Source organism: Molothrus aeneus, chromosome 8 (assembly GCF_037042795.1).
Source record: "Molothrus aeneus isolate 106 chromosome 8, BPBGC_Maene_1.0, whole genome shotgun sequence".
NCBI classification, from domain to species: domain Eukaryota; kingdom Metazoa; phylum Chordata; class Aves; order Passeriformes; family Icteridae; genus Molothrus; species Molothrus aeneus.
In genome coordinates this window covers 18,327,348-18,340,909 of record NC_089653.1, presented here as the reverse complement: position 1 = coordinate 18,340,909, position 13,562 = coordinate 18,327,348, and the positions used below count along the sequence as shown (strand labels likewise).

At 39.3% G+C, this 13,562-nt stretch overlaps 1 protein-coding gene across 1 annotated transcript in view; it reads right to left on the bottom strand.

Annotated features, from left to right (window-relative positions):
• Positions 1–13,562, bottom strand: part of WDFY4 (WDFY family member 4) — a 109,318-nt gene extending 95,756 nt beyond the window's left edge. Inside the window, exons 1-10 of the mRNA XM_066554477.1 lie at positions 13,281–13,562; positions 9,597–9,711; positions 8,886–8,989; positions 7,359–7,505; positions 6,812–7,001; positions 5,541–5,730; positions 3,501–3,661; positions 2,682–3,134; positions 2,201–2,305; positions 1,141–1,331 (exon numbers count right to left, since the gene is read on the bottom strand). Of these exons, the coding sequence (XP_066410574.1) occupies positions 1,141–1,331; positions 2,201–2,305; positions 2,682–3,134; positions 3,501–3,661; positions 5,541–5,730; positions 6,812–7,001; positions 7,359–7,505; positions 8,886–8,989; positions 9,597–9,711; positions 13,281–13,562 (1,938 nt within the window). The remainder of the gene's footprint in view (positions 1–1,140; positions 1,332–2,200; positions 2,306–2,681; positions 3,135–3,500; positions 3,662–5,540; positions 5,731–6,811; positions 7,002–7,358; positions 7,506–8,885; positions 8,990–9,596; positions 9,712–13,280) is intronic.

Genomic DNA, 13,562 nt, shown 5'->3' with positions numbered 1-13,562 from the left:
AAAACTGATGTCTGCTGGAAACCCCCTAACTCAGTTACTGCTAACAGAATTTATTTTGCACATTCCATTATTTGTTATTCCTCATAATTGTCCACGTGCCACACTGGAATACGGCAGTGCTAATTGCATTTGGGCTCAGGCTTTAACAGCTAAATATACATTAGCAAATCAATCTGAATTTGTGTGTAACACAATCATAGTCCCAGAGGATAAAGAAAATAAATTCATTTGCTTACATTATACTTTAACACAGTTATCATTTGTCAAAATTAGACACTGAAGTTGCATTTATTTTCATATTAGTTTGGACACCATACTCAACTTTTCCACAGGTATTGTTAAAGTTTACTATTTCAAATCAAAGCTATAAACTTCATCCTTTTAATTTTTTTTAATAACATGGTTCTTTTGTTACAGAAGCAGTTGTTATATTGCACAGAAAAGTGAATTGCATTCACACTTGACAGAGAAGGTAGAAAGAAATTGTAAAATCAGTGCTTACAACAGTGCTGCTTTTCAACTGGATGTCTATGACCTATAAACCAAAATAAAGCACTGTGATTCTCTCCTCTGTTTCACTGCTTAGGGGTCAGACACTCTGGGGTCAATAGAGGCTATGACTAGTTGTAGTTTCTTCCTCCAAACATCCATAAAATTCTTCCTTTCCATTGCCTCATCTATTTTTACATGTGTTTACATGTGTTTACACTTGTGTTTGTGAGAAATGACAAAATTAAGGACAGCAAAGTTTCGACCTTGGAAACTTATCAGAATGAAGCTGTTTGTCTCATGCCTTTCCTGGCTCTTCCAATCTTGCTGCTTCGCATCTTGCATCCTCTCTCTGCAAATCCACTTTCATTCACATTTGTTTCTCCTTTCTCTGGCACCTTACATAGGCCTGCCCATACAACTGTGCCTTTAGCATTTCCATTTTTCTCCCTTGCATTACTATTTATGCCTTCAAAATACTTTGTAATCTGATACTGAGTGAAGGTATTGACGACACAGGCATTGCTAAAAATCCAAGTGCCCAAGTCACCATAATCTAGAGCTAGCTTATGGCTCCTTCCTCTGCTCTTACATCTTGAAAACAGATAGTTCCCAAGAAAACAATGCCCAAGTGAAAGCCACATTAGTTACCTTCAGAAGATCTAGTTTCAGGTGCAGTTCCCATTGAGTGGAAGAACAGAGGGCCCCAATAATAATGCTCATATATTCTTCATAATTGATGACTGATAACTGCTCCAAGATGCTGAGAGTAGCACTCCTGTAGCACTCATCATCCAAAAATATCTTGATATATGGCACCATTCCATAGTCCTTCAGAATAACTAGGGACAAACACATTATCATTTTTTAGTTAAACTACCCTTTGCTTGTAATTTTTACAGGCAGATTTTCAGTGTTGGTGTGAAGTGCCTCATTTCTACAAATAAGCAGGACAGGTGAGAAGAGCAGCTGGTTAAGCTAAAGATGACACAAACTGAATGGCACAAGAACAATTAGGGATTAAATGACTGGATGACCATGACTTCCAATCATCAGAGATGACAGATTGAATTCATACAATAATGAATGAAAAGGAAAAGACACCTTAGTTTCAGCTTAAGCATCTCTTTCATTTAGGAAGGGAACTTTTTGATAGTTTCTGAAAAAGTATTTACACCATGCAAGATGCTGCAAACATGAGGATTCTAGGGTTCCAGAGGGAATCGAGTGGATTCCTGTATTCAGTAGCATTTACTCCTGTGCTACTGTGTTCCACAAGATGCCCTACAAACAGGTATAAGATTCTTAGGTATAACACACATATAGGAGTTTTCCTCAGCATGCGCTGATCCAATCAAGATTTCAAATAACAGATAGTATGGCAGAAAATCTGGAACAAATGATACACAAGAGTCAAGTACACACACTTTTTTTCCACAAGCTAGGTTGGTGCATCCTATATAAACACTTCAGGAGTATGCACATGGATGAAGGAAACAAGCTGACTACTGGGGCAAAGCTTATAATTCAGGATGAGAATACCTTTGTCACACTTCCTTCTAATGTAACACAGTTATCCCTACACTTCTTGCTTTTTTCCTCCATTTTTGACTGAAGCACAAAATTCAGAAAATTTGTTTGTGCTCCTTAAGACCATGGCCACTTACCACCAAATATCTCAAGGGTAACACAGTCATGTGTATTTCCTTACCCGTGTTCCTCACAGACCTTGCTGTAAGGGCAGCCACCATTTCCAGCATCACAACATTTAATTCCTTCTCAGTGCCTTCTTTAGGGTTAGGCAGATGAGTTCCAGCTGTCAGCATATTAAAAGTTATGTTACAATATACAAGAAATGGAAGGAAGTATTTTTCTTGCTCCAATCTCAAGTTTGCATTCTAGAGAACCCCAAATTAAGACCTGTTTAAAAGTGTGGGCTGAAGGGTGCCACGCAGAAAAATTCAACATACACCAGCAAAGAAAATCCCAGAGCTATTTAGTCTAATGAGCAGAAAAATAAACAAAGATTTCAGAGAGGACCCAGCTTGTGTGCCAAATTTAGGCCAACTGGCTTGAAGACAAAATCTAGCTACTTAGTCTAAAAAAATACATAAATTTACTGTAGAAAAAGATTATTTATTCCTATTGATCTGCCTGCTTCAATGGTCATTGTGAGTGGCATTAAATTGTACCTGATTTCCTCAAGATCTTGGCTTCCTTCCTCAAGAGTGCCAGCAATAGGCCTAAGAGCCCAGAGTCACGGAAAATGTCACTAAACAACAGGTCCTTCTGGGTCATGCTGAGAAGGCACTGGAGAGCTGTTAAGGTGCAAAATGGCACTATGTTCTCCTTTATCAAATACTGAACCTTCTTCAAAATCTCATGGGGAACATAGGACAGGTCCAGGACTATGGACTCCACCAGTCTGAAGAACTGGACTTGGACTGGGTGTGGTTTGAAGTGAATGATGTCAGTGAATTGGTTGATAGGTTGCAGTGTCCATTCCAGAAGAAAGAAATTCACTCTGTCCCAAGCCCATATGGTACCAATTGCTGACAAGATTCTTCCACACAGGTGCTGATCATTGCTTCTCTGGAAAATGGATTGCAGCACCTGGAAAGGCTGGAGGTTTTTCACTGTCATTCCTGTGTGGAAAAAAACCCAGGTGAGATCATTTTTACATGAGTGTCATTTAAGTCTGCAAGCATCCTAATTGTAATGTTAGATCATCTAAAAGTGGAAATGAGAGCAACAGACATGAGGGATGTGACTGGGAGGAATATTCTTGAGCTTGGATGAGATGCTAGAGCTAACATGGTCATTTCAGTTTGATGTAGGTGGCATTCAGGCTCCTGCAGCACTGACGCATGGATCTGAAGACACCACATCATACTCCTTTCCTCCGTATTAAGACAAAAAATTAATAGAGTTTCATTTTCCTATGACCCCCCTACCCAGCCACATGTGCATATATAAATATATTTACACACACACTCAAATATAGACCATACCAGAAGACTGCGTCCGTTCAAAATCAAAATGTGGCAATTGTGGGTGCACAATATTGCCAGAAACTTTCAGTTCAGTTTTTCCACAGGTTGTAAGGCAAGTCAGCATGTCCAAGATCTCATCCAGATAGGGGTCTCCTTCATTTGGCTGCAAACCCTCGCATCTAGGAACAAAACTCAGGACAGTCATATGTTCATGCCTTAATTATGCAACACTTTGGATACAGCATCAGGCACAGAGTACATGGGAGCTACACAGAATAACCCACACCATGGTGGCACACTGAATCAGAGCAAAACCTACAGACTGAAGGAAACTGAAGTGACACTGAAAGAGTCTTGTTAACAAAAGGAAGACAAATGTTTTAACTTAGTCCTATTATGTGTCCTAAAAAAAAAAAAAGCTAACTCAAAACAAGTCTGATTTAGGGGATAAAAATTTAAACTTTATGAGAATTCAAATAATTAAAACACCCTTCATATAAAAAGGTGGACATACATATGGGTTGGCAAGATAAGAAACTTGATAACTGAGATAAATAACAAAAATCTCATTCCTGAGGAACAGAAAAACCTATTTCCTGAACTTTGTGAATCAGACATGAAGATGGCAGGTCTCTCCTAAGTAAGGAAATAGTTTGAAATGTAATCCCTGATTTGCCATGGTTCATAGACTGAACTGACAGTCTGTCAAAGGACAGAGAGCTGTTTAGCACATCATCTTATTCTGTAGTTCTAAGATGGGTCAATTCTTAAGGAAAACTGCATAATCTGGGTGTGGGTTAGTGGCAGAGAAATAGACTGATACAGTTAGGTTAGAAAAAATCTCTGGAGAAAACAACAAAATATTCTGATTTAACCTAAACATGAAAAAGAAAAAAGAGCAAATGCTCTGTTTCAAAGAATGCTATTAGCAAGATTCTTTTTATCTGAAGAAAAAGTTCTAACTATCAGAGAAGAGGGTACCTGCTCACACGAAACCTTCTGGAAAGAACTCTCCCTATATCCCTTTATACCAGCATATGCTGGGAATGAAGACTAATCTGAAGCCCTGAGCATCTATTATTTCTGCCTCTTCAGCCTAGTTACATCAGTTGAATAGGATGGGGACAGTCTTAGCCCTTATGGAAAAGGATTCTATGTTTCCTGCCCTAAAATAGCTAGAATTTAATCAGAAATATGCATCTCAATGCAGTTTATTTACAAGGGAAATCTAGACAGTCTCGGTAACTAAAGAAAACACTGCCAGAAAAACATTTTTTTCCCCAATCATAAGTTAATAATTTTGTGCCATTCAAAAATCATGAACTGGCATAGTGACTCACAGATATCTTTGACTTCATGATTCAATTTACAATCCTCTAGATCCAAATTACAAAATACCCTCCCCACCCTAGTCGTTGTTCAGGGACCAAAGTCTTCACAAATGTTGGATGAATACTACAAGAAGAGGAAAATCCAGAATGGAAACAAAAACATCTGGAAATGCTCTTTCTTTAATATCTGATGATATTAAAGAAACTCAGCCTGGTGCAACAACACAAGGTGACAAGGAGAGTAACAGATTCTGCTTTGCACTTTGGACTGGGATAACTAGTGGGGATTTTTCCTGATGTGTTTATGCTCATCTGGGTTCTGAAGAATGTAAACATCTCAGATTTCAGTTTGGATGGGTTTTGTTTCCTTGTTTTTGCACAGCAAGGAGATAGTGTTTCCCTCCCTAGCTGACTGTATTCCTGGATTAAAAGCTCACCATAACTGAGACAAAAGCCTCTGACCTACATCCTCTGTAATACTAATTGATAAAAACCTTTGTCTTGTGTTCAAAAAGTCCCCATCCCACCTGCAAACTAACTTCCCCTATACTATTCTCCTTCTGTTATGGCTAAAGTAGTAAAACTTATGCACTGCTTCCCTTCCTAATATAGCAATGCTTTGCATCCACACAGAGTTACCTGTGTGATTCATATTTTAAGAGACCACTATTCATTCTGAAAATTAAGCTTTACCATGCTCTAGAAGCCTACTAGAAACCTCTCTTACCTGAGTAAAATTTTTAGCAGGAGCTGGTAGCCATCATTATTTTCAAACTCTGTTAATAAAGCTGATGATACAGGATAAGAATCTTTCACAAAACACAACACAATGCTGGAAGCTTCACACACATCATAAGCAGGTAGAGTATCAGCCAGTGTAAAGAGATTCTGAACAGCTATTTTAATGCAGTCAACAGCTGTGAAAAAAAAAAACCCAGCAGGTATTTAAGAACTGACAGTCAAACAAATTTAAAGTTAGTAACAAAAATCAAAAAAAATTGAAGTTATTTCCCATTAGAATAGGAGTCAGATAACTATTTTTCTAAAAAGAAAAGATATATGAATATCCTACTAATTTCAGAAGCATTGCTGGCTTTAAAATAGGCATACATTTCTTTGCTTTACTACCAGAAACTGATTTAATCTCAGGAGTATAAGCTTTCAATCCCCCAACTCACCAAAATTGATGTATACTGAATTTAGCTGTCTGAGCACAAGGTAAGCAGAGACTAAGAGATTAAACTGTCTCATACTAAGTCAATCACACATCCTGTGCAGAGTTCACAGATTCATTCTTTGCTCAATTAAGCATATACAATGGGGTACACACATTTTGCTTTGAGAAATGAAGCCTAGTTTTCTTGTCTAATCTCATGGCCAGTCCTTCCAGGGTAGTTTCAAAATGCCCAAATAGTTCTTTCCATCTCACTCAGGAAGCCAAGTCTTTTGATTTAAAATATAAAAATATCTATATGCATTTACTCCATGACATGGAATACTGATGGTATTTTGTGCATTATAAAACTAATTTTTCACTTCTAAGAAATTGAGACTTGTGGCCTTTGCACTTCTTAATAAGAAAAAAAAAATTACTTGAACTAAAAAAGCCTAGGAAGAAGAGAGGGCTTAACCAACCATGTTGTTGTCCCAAAAGATACCATTACTCTGACCCCAGCCTTGTATTTAGTGTTCATGAGGCTCAGACCCACAGACTGAGTCACACAACTTAAGAAAATCTTCCTCTTGCCCATGTCAGGGTGATTAAGTGGGATTGGCTCTTGCCTGTAATTTGGAGGGGTTTTTTTATGTTAAAGATCCTTCAGCTTCCAGATGACTATCAGTACTAAATAAAGCTCCTCTCTACTAAGTCATAAGCCCATGCTTTGCAGCTGACTACTGGATGATGTAAAGGAGATTACAGATGATGTAATCTATCCTGAGGAAACTCTTTTTGGTAATTCATTCTCAGGGGAGCGATGGGGAAAGAAGAAGCCAAACCTTGTAGATACACAATGCTGTTTTTGGTCTGAGCCTTTGAAATTGTTCTTAGCACACAGCCTGTAGGTACTTTCCAGGAGTGGCTGCACTGGTCCCACAGAGAAGAAGTTGCTATAATTAATGACTGAAGCTTATCAGCTGCCAGCAGTTCCTCTATGCCTTGTTCCTCTTTGTACATGTTAAGCATTATCTGAAAAGCAAACAAATATCAGCTACAATAAACACCTCTGGAGATGCCCAGGGGATGAAGAAAAAGCCATTGGGGAAGGAGATGATAAATTTGATACTAATGCCAGGAGAAAGGATGCAGTGAAATGAAGAAGTAAAACTACCACTACGATATCCTTAATGGATTTTCCCAGTTAAAGTCATGTTGTTTTGTTTAGTAAAAAATATCAGATAGTTTTTATGTGGCTCCTGATGCTTATTCAACATTTTGCTGTCCAAGCTTACATATTTTTTGGCAGTTTGAATCAAATGAACAACTAGGAGCCTAAGTGAACATCTGAGTACCCAGGGCAAATAAACCCCCAAATGCACATCTCACCTTAACAAGCATTTCCTGGGTTTGAACATCATCCTCACTTGTCTCCCTGTCATCACTGGTTTTCTTCAGAGGGACAGTAAAGAAAAGGTACAGGCACTGCATCAGAGCAGCTGGGAGTCCAGATCCAATAATGTTCCACATAGTCCTCTAAGAAGAAAAATACAATCAGCTCCTCCAGAAGCTGACCACAGTTTCCTTGTGTTCCTACACACTGAGAATAGTCATGGCAGATGAAAGACCCACTTGGGCATTTTACCCTCATGGGTGCTCTAGGGCACACAAGACTGGCAGTCACATAGCATGGCTGTGAAATCCATTGGCAGAATTAAACACACTTTGTGTTGCTGTGGCTGCTCCCAGGACTTCTTGCTCCAGGCTGAAGTACAGCTTTGGCAGTACTCTGTCATGCATACAGAGACCTGCAGTCAGTGAAGCACCAGCCTGCAAACTACCCAGCAGCTGGACCAACAGCAAGGCCAGGGACAGACAGTGTCCCCTTTACCAATACTTTCCAGGACACCCTGCAGCTAGAGAGGCTGGTATGCTGAAAGTATGAATTCTCCACTCCCTCTTGACTCAGGATAGCAGCAGTTTACCTATTATGCCTTCGCTTTTTTAACATATTGAATAACCGCATACACTTCTAAGTACAGGCTTTATAAATGCAAGTGGCAGTTTCTTCACAGTGTTTCTCAGTACTTATTTTCCTCTCATCTTCACTATGGCTGCATAGAACTTCCAGAGAAGTCCCAGTATGTGTGCTTGGCACAGAGTAGTCATAACAAAAATCAGCACCAAACTAACAGAAGAATGAGGTTTGTGATATGAAGTTTTGTGGGTATGTGTGCTACAAAAAATGGCAATGTCTTAAATCTGTGAAAAACACAAGTCTCATCAGAAACTTCATGTAGTGACTAGATATATTTATAATTTTATAGAGCTCCTTATGATACAGAACATATCCACTATAATCTGACAGTAAGATTTTATTTTTGTGTGTCTTTGAACAAGAAAGACTAACACAAACTGTTCAACTAAATGTCATGGATAAACACACCACAGATGCCACCAGCAGGCTGTACTCCTGATGCCAGTCTGCATTTGGGATGGCTGTACAAGTAGAGTGTGTGAAACATGTTGAAGTGAGAGACTATCAGGATTGAAAAGTAAAGTCAACCACCAGACAGATTCTTACTATTTATCTTTTTTTCTATGTAAACTAGACTGATAAATACACAAAAAGATACACAATGGGGGGGGGGAAGGATAAGAAGTGAAACACTAGGAAAACCAGCTGTCTGATAACCAAAACTAAAAAGGCTTCAGAAAGCACAAAATGGTTACTTCTACCTTTTAGAAAAGTCTGGCCTACAAACCTGGTGGTGTGTCCTTTAACTGTATACCTGGGGCATGCTCAAGCTCAAAATATTAGGGATAATGCAAATACTGAGACTTGGGTGTTCTACTGTACCTACACAGTTTCTCTGAAATAAAAAGGAAAGCATGCTTTGTGATACTTTCCCTTACCAAGTCAGTCTGTGAGAGCAGATAGACTGCTTTCAGGAGCAAATGGCCATCTCCTGCTTCCCCTTTCTGCTTCAGCAATTGCTCCAAGGCCAGACGAGCTTCTTCTGTTATCACAAAAACATTAAAGTTTAATTCCTTAGTGAAAGATGAAAATGCTGCATTTATGCTTTATCTATGCATTATGCATTTATCTATCACAGATCTGACAAATTTAACAAAATTACAGTAGCAGGAGTCCACTAAAGTAAACAGAAAAACAAAATTATTTTGATTCAGCATCAAGCTCAGTTCATGTAAACTACATGTTTCAAACTGAAAAATTTCACCAAGAATACCAGCTCAGTTCATGAGGCCTGGCAGCTGACAGCACAAGGAATGTACAACAGCCACCAGGAAAACCATGTGTGGCTAGCAGTGTTTTTCTCATTTAAGAAAGCTCTTCAGAATAGTATGTAACCTACTCTTTCACTCTTACCTGCATTATACATTACAAACTTTCAGCTACAGAAGTTCCAAACTAAAGATCAGCATGGCATACAAGGCCAAATCCTCAGTGCAACCACCTCAAATCAGTGCTAGCTCATACCCACCAAAATATCTGGCTTGCTACACAGCATTTTCCTGCTCCCCCTTTATTTCCAACACAGAGTACAACTGAAAGACACATTTCCAGAATAACTGGATGCAATGGAAATTGTATGGGATCTTTACCTGCAGGTTTTCCATTGAGGTTCCTCTTAATTTCTTTAGTCAGAAGGTTGGAAACCTCGCTGGCTAACAGCTGAAGGTTGGGGAATACAATTTCTCCAGCAGACTGTTCCCAGGCCTGAAATCCAGGTGCAACTGTTAAGTCTCTGACACATCATGTCTTTGGTAGGTTGACAAAAACAAATAAACATAAATAAAGGAGCATAAGGCTAACATTCCTCTATAAAATTCCATCCCTAGTCAGTATAATCCATTAAACAGTATTTCTCAGACAGGCAGGAATATGACACTAAGGATAGAGAAGTCAAACTGGAGCTACTTTTTGAATCATGCAATGCACCTACTAGAGAGCTTTTACAGTATTGTCTACACTGAATACCATCCAAACAATGTAAATGTTGATCATGCCCTGTGTCACTAATTAGTTGTATCAAAAATTATATGCTAGCCCCTTTCAAAATATGACAAACACCCTGAATAAACACAAAATTATAGACAAGTTTATAAACAATTTTATAAATAGGTTAATAACTCCCTTGTTCAAGAATGGACAAGCAATTAAGTACAAAATTTACTAGATAAACAACAGGAAGACTTGCTGATTCCTTGAGTCTGACAAACAAACCCTTCTTATGTTTCTTAGCCCTACCTTTGGGGGAAAAAAATCAACATCAATAAAGAAAATATTCCAGAAGACTAATACTATTGCACCCAACAGCCTTCAAGAACCAGGTGCCAATTCTTTTCTATAAAACCTCTGATGATGCACACATTTATGTATTAGCAAAAGCTCAGCATTCACCTTGAAAGACCAGTCTGAGATAACTCTGTCCTCAGCAACCTTGAAAATTTTTCTTTACAAAAGTCTCCTCCTTTTAGAGGCTCTCAAATACCACACTGTAAGCCCCAATAATTAAAGGCAGAAAAACTACATATGTCTTCCTAAAAAAAATTGGATCAGACATCCCATAGTACTTTCTGCCAAGAAGTCAGTGCAACTTTTTGTAAATGAACGTTCTCCACAAATACTATTCCCTTCCCTACCATGGCTTTCAATTTTTTTCTTTCATCACAGATGTCAGCTTGTGGACAAAGTGTCAGTCACCTCTCAGTAATCAGGCAAGCATCTACTTTTTACTTCATCTTACCACAGTCAATAAGTAAAATACACCCAAAATCTGTGCTAAAAAAGTGAAATGCAATTGCAGTGTGCCTATTATTAATTTTCATCAATCAGTCAATAATATTAAAAGCAAACTATTTTTTTTTCAGATTTTGACCCTAAGTTACTTTCAGAGACACAGTTGCAGAAGCAAGGTCCACCAATTCATCCACCTCTGATGCAGAAAGGAGGGAATATCTATAAAGAGCAGAAGCAAGCTGGGCAAACACAATGACAAGAAACATACAGTCACTTAAAAATACACTATGTTTGTCATTAAGCTATGCCCTTTTTCAGAAGAAAGCAGTGCAAGATTTCTGCCCCTCTTCCTCAAAGAAGAACATCCTCTTTATACTTTAGAAAGGCCTTGCTATACTCACTCTTCTGCTAACAGAATGAGCAGGATAAGTTTTAGAAGCTCAGACCATACACAGCAGAGAGCTGTAATCAAATGTTCATAGCAGTGCTACTAGTCCATCTCCCTACAAAACAGGCCACTAATGTTCTGATTTGATTTTGTCAGTGCTCTTCCTGAGGGCCAAACACCCATCTTTAGAAAACACTGTCCGTTAGGAACAGACTTAATTAATTTCATATTCATGTCTGAGCCTACAGAAGATCTGTATCTGGGAGCATATCAACCTGACTCCATTGTAGGAAGTCTGCCTTTAGGGGAAACTCAAATAATACGGTATCAAAGTAATCTGATTTTCTTTCTTCCTCTTAAACCTGTTTCTACATATTTAAGATTCTGCCACAAGTTCCCTGTGTCTGCTGTTCCCATCTGCCCTTCCTATTCCAGGGTTCACAGAGAGACACTAGCTCACAACCAGCCATGTAATAGAACGTTCTGATACTTTGAGGCACCAAGAGGGAAGATACAGAAGGCACAGTAAAATGACTCCCAGCCCAGGCCTGAATCACGAGCAGATGGCTGACATTTCCCTCCCACACCTTCTCCTTCTACGTCAAGGAGCAGCAGTGAGTAACGAGCCCCCGCACCCCCGGTGTCTCCTGCTTGGTGACCCCTCTCTCCACCCGAGCGAGAGCTAAAGCACTGAAACAAAAAGACAGAGATGCATTGGCATCTGCATGATCAGAACAGGAAAGTAAAGGCAAGAGAAAAATCTTCCAAGGAGGGAGAGGTCTCACTCAGAGCCCATTGTTAAACGGGGTAGTTTCTCTAAGAACTTCACAATGTGCACCACTCAAACTGAGACGCATTTCCCCAAGCCAGCAGAAGGCTGGCATATGAAGGGAGTAAAAGTCATGTGGGGAAGGACATGATGACTAAAAGCTAAATGCAAAGATCCTCCAGAATGTACTCTTAAATGAATGATGCAAAGCCAAAATGCTCTAGTCACACTTCTGGACCTAAGAGCCTACAAGGCAGCGCAAAGCTCCACTAGCATAACGAAGAGAAGAGGAGAGGAAGAATGTCATACCTAGGGAATAAAATCAAGTGTTAAGCTAATGAAAAATTCACTTCTCCATTATGAATATATTCAGTAGAAAAGTTTCCTTTGAGAATTTAAAAGCCCCTTTTTCCAAGCATTACTGACATTCAAGATCAGGATTTTACAATCTTAAGGCTTATGAAGTTCAGCCCTACAAGAAGGAAACACTTGATGCACATGCATACGTACAACATTGCCAGTCCCTCAGCAATACTCATCTTGCCTCCTGGGAACAACTGTCCTTTGACCCTAAAGTACTAGTACTAAAATTTATTTGCTTATTTATCGTGACATGGGAGAATTTTCTGCTATGTGGCCCAATTTTTAATTCCAAAGACTTCAAGATTTTATAACTTTTATCACCCTTGTTCTGCTTTCCCAGTTCTTTGAAAATTTCATTCCAAAAATTATCAGCTCATTAAAGGCATCCTTGTTTTTCATACTTAGTTAAGACTCAGTAAATATAAAGATGTTGTATATAATCTCATCTCACCATAACTTGTTTATTTCATGCTCACTACATGGTATTCAAAAACTAAAGCTCTAATAGAACTTAGAAACTTTGAGATCTAAGAATTTCAGTTGTAATTGTAAATTTGAGGCAGGAAAACCTCAATGGAAGAATTTCACATAGAGCCTGCAATACATTTCTTATGAAGACAGGAGGAAGCAGTTTAGAGAGGTAATCTTCTATAGCAAGGCCTGTTCATTGGGATGAATAATTTCCTAGAAGCATTAAGGATGTATGTTTTCCATGGACCTTCGAGAGTAAGTATGCTGGTTTGGTCTGGGGTGGAGGCTGGTCTGGTTTCAATGGGGCTGTTTTGGATTTGTGCTGCACACAGGGCTGATAACAGATGTTGCTGTCATTGCTGAGCAGGGCTCACACAGAGCCAAGGCCTTTTGGTGCTGCCACGCTGGAAGGGAGGCTCCCAATGGAGTAAAAAATTATCACCTAGAGGGATCCTGCTTCAATTAACTACACTGGCTGTTTAGGTGACCACAGAATGGATAAAGCAAAAGAAACTCAAATTGTCATCTGCACCAAAGGCAATAAAGAGAACAAACCTTTAAGAAGAGGGGAAGAAATTCTAGCAGCCTTCTCTGTTGCTCCTCTGGGATGAGAAATGGAGCCACTTGTTCATATTCTACAAACTGTTTGCCCAGAGTCTCCCACAGGAGGGTACAGCTCTGGGGTAGCTCATCCTTGCTGTGTGGTTGCTCATCCTTGCTGTGTGCAGGCTGCTCCAGCACTTCTGCTGTGTCTCCACCATCAGGGCTCTGCTCCTGCTGTCCTGCATTGTCAGGTGACTCCTCCAGCTGCCACATGAGTTCAGTTGCTTTGTCCAT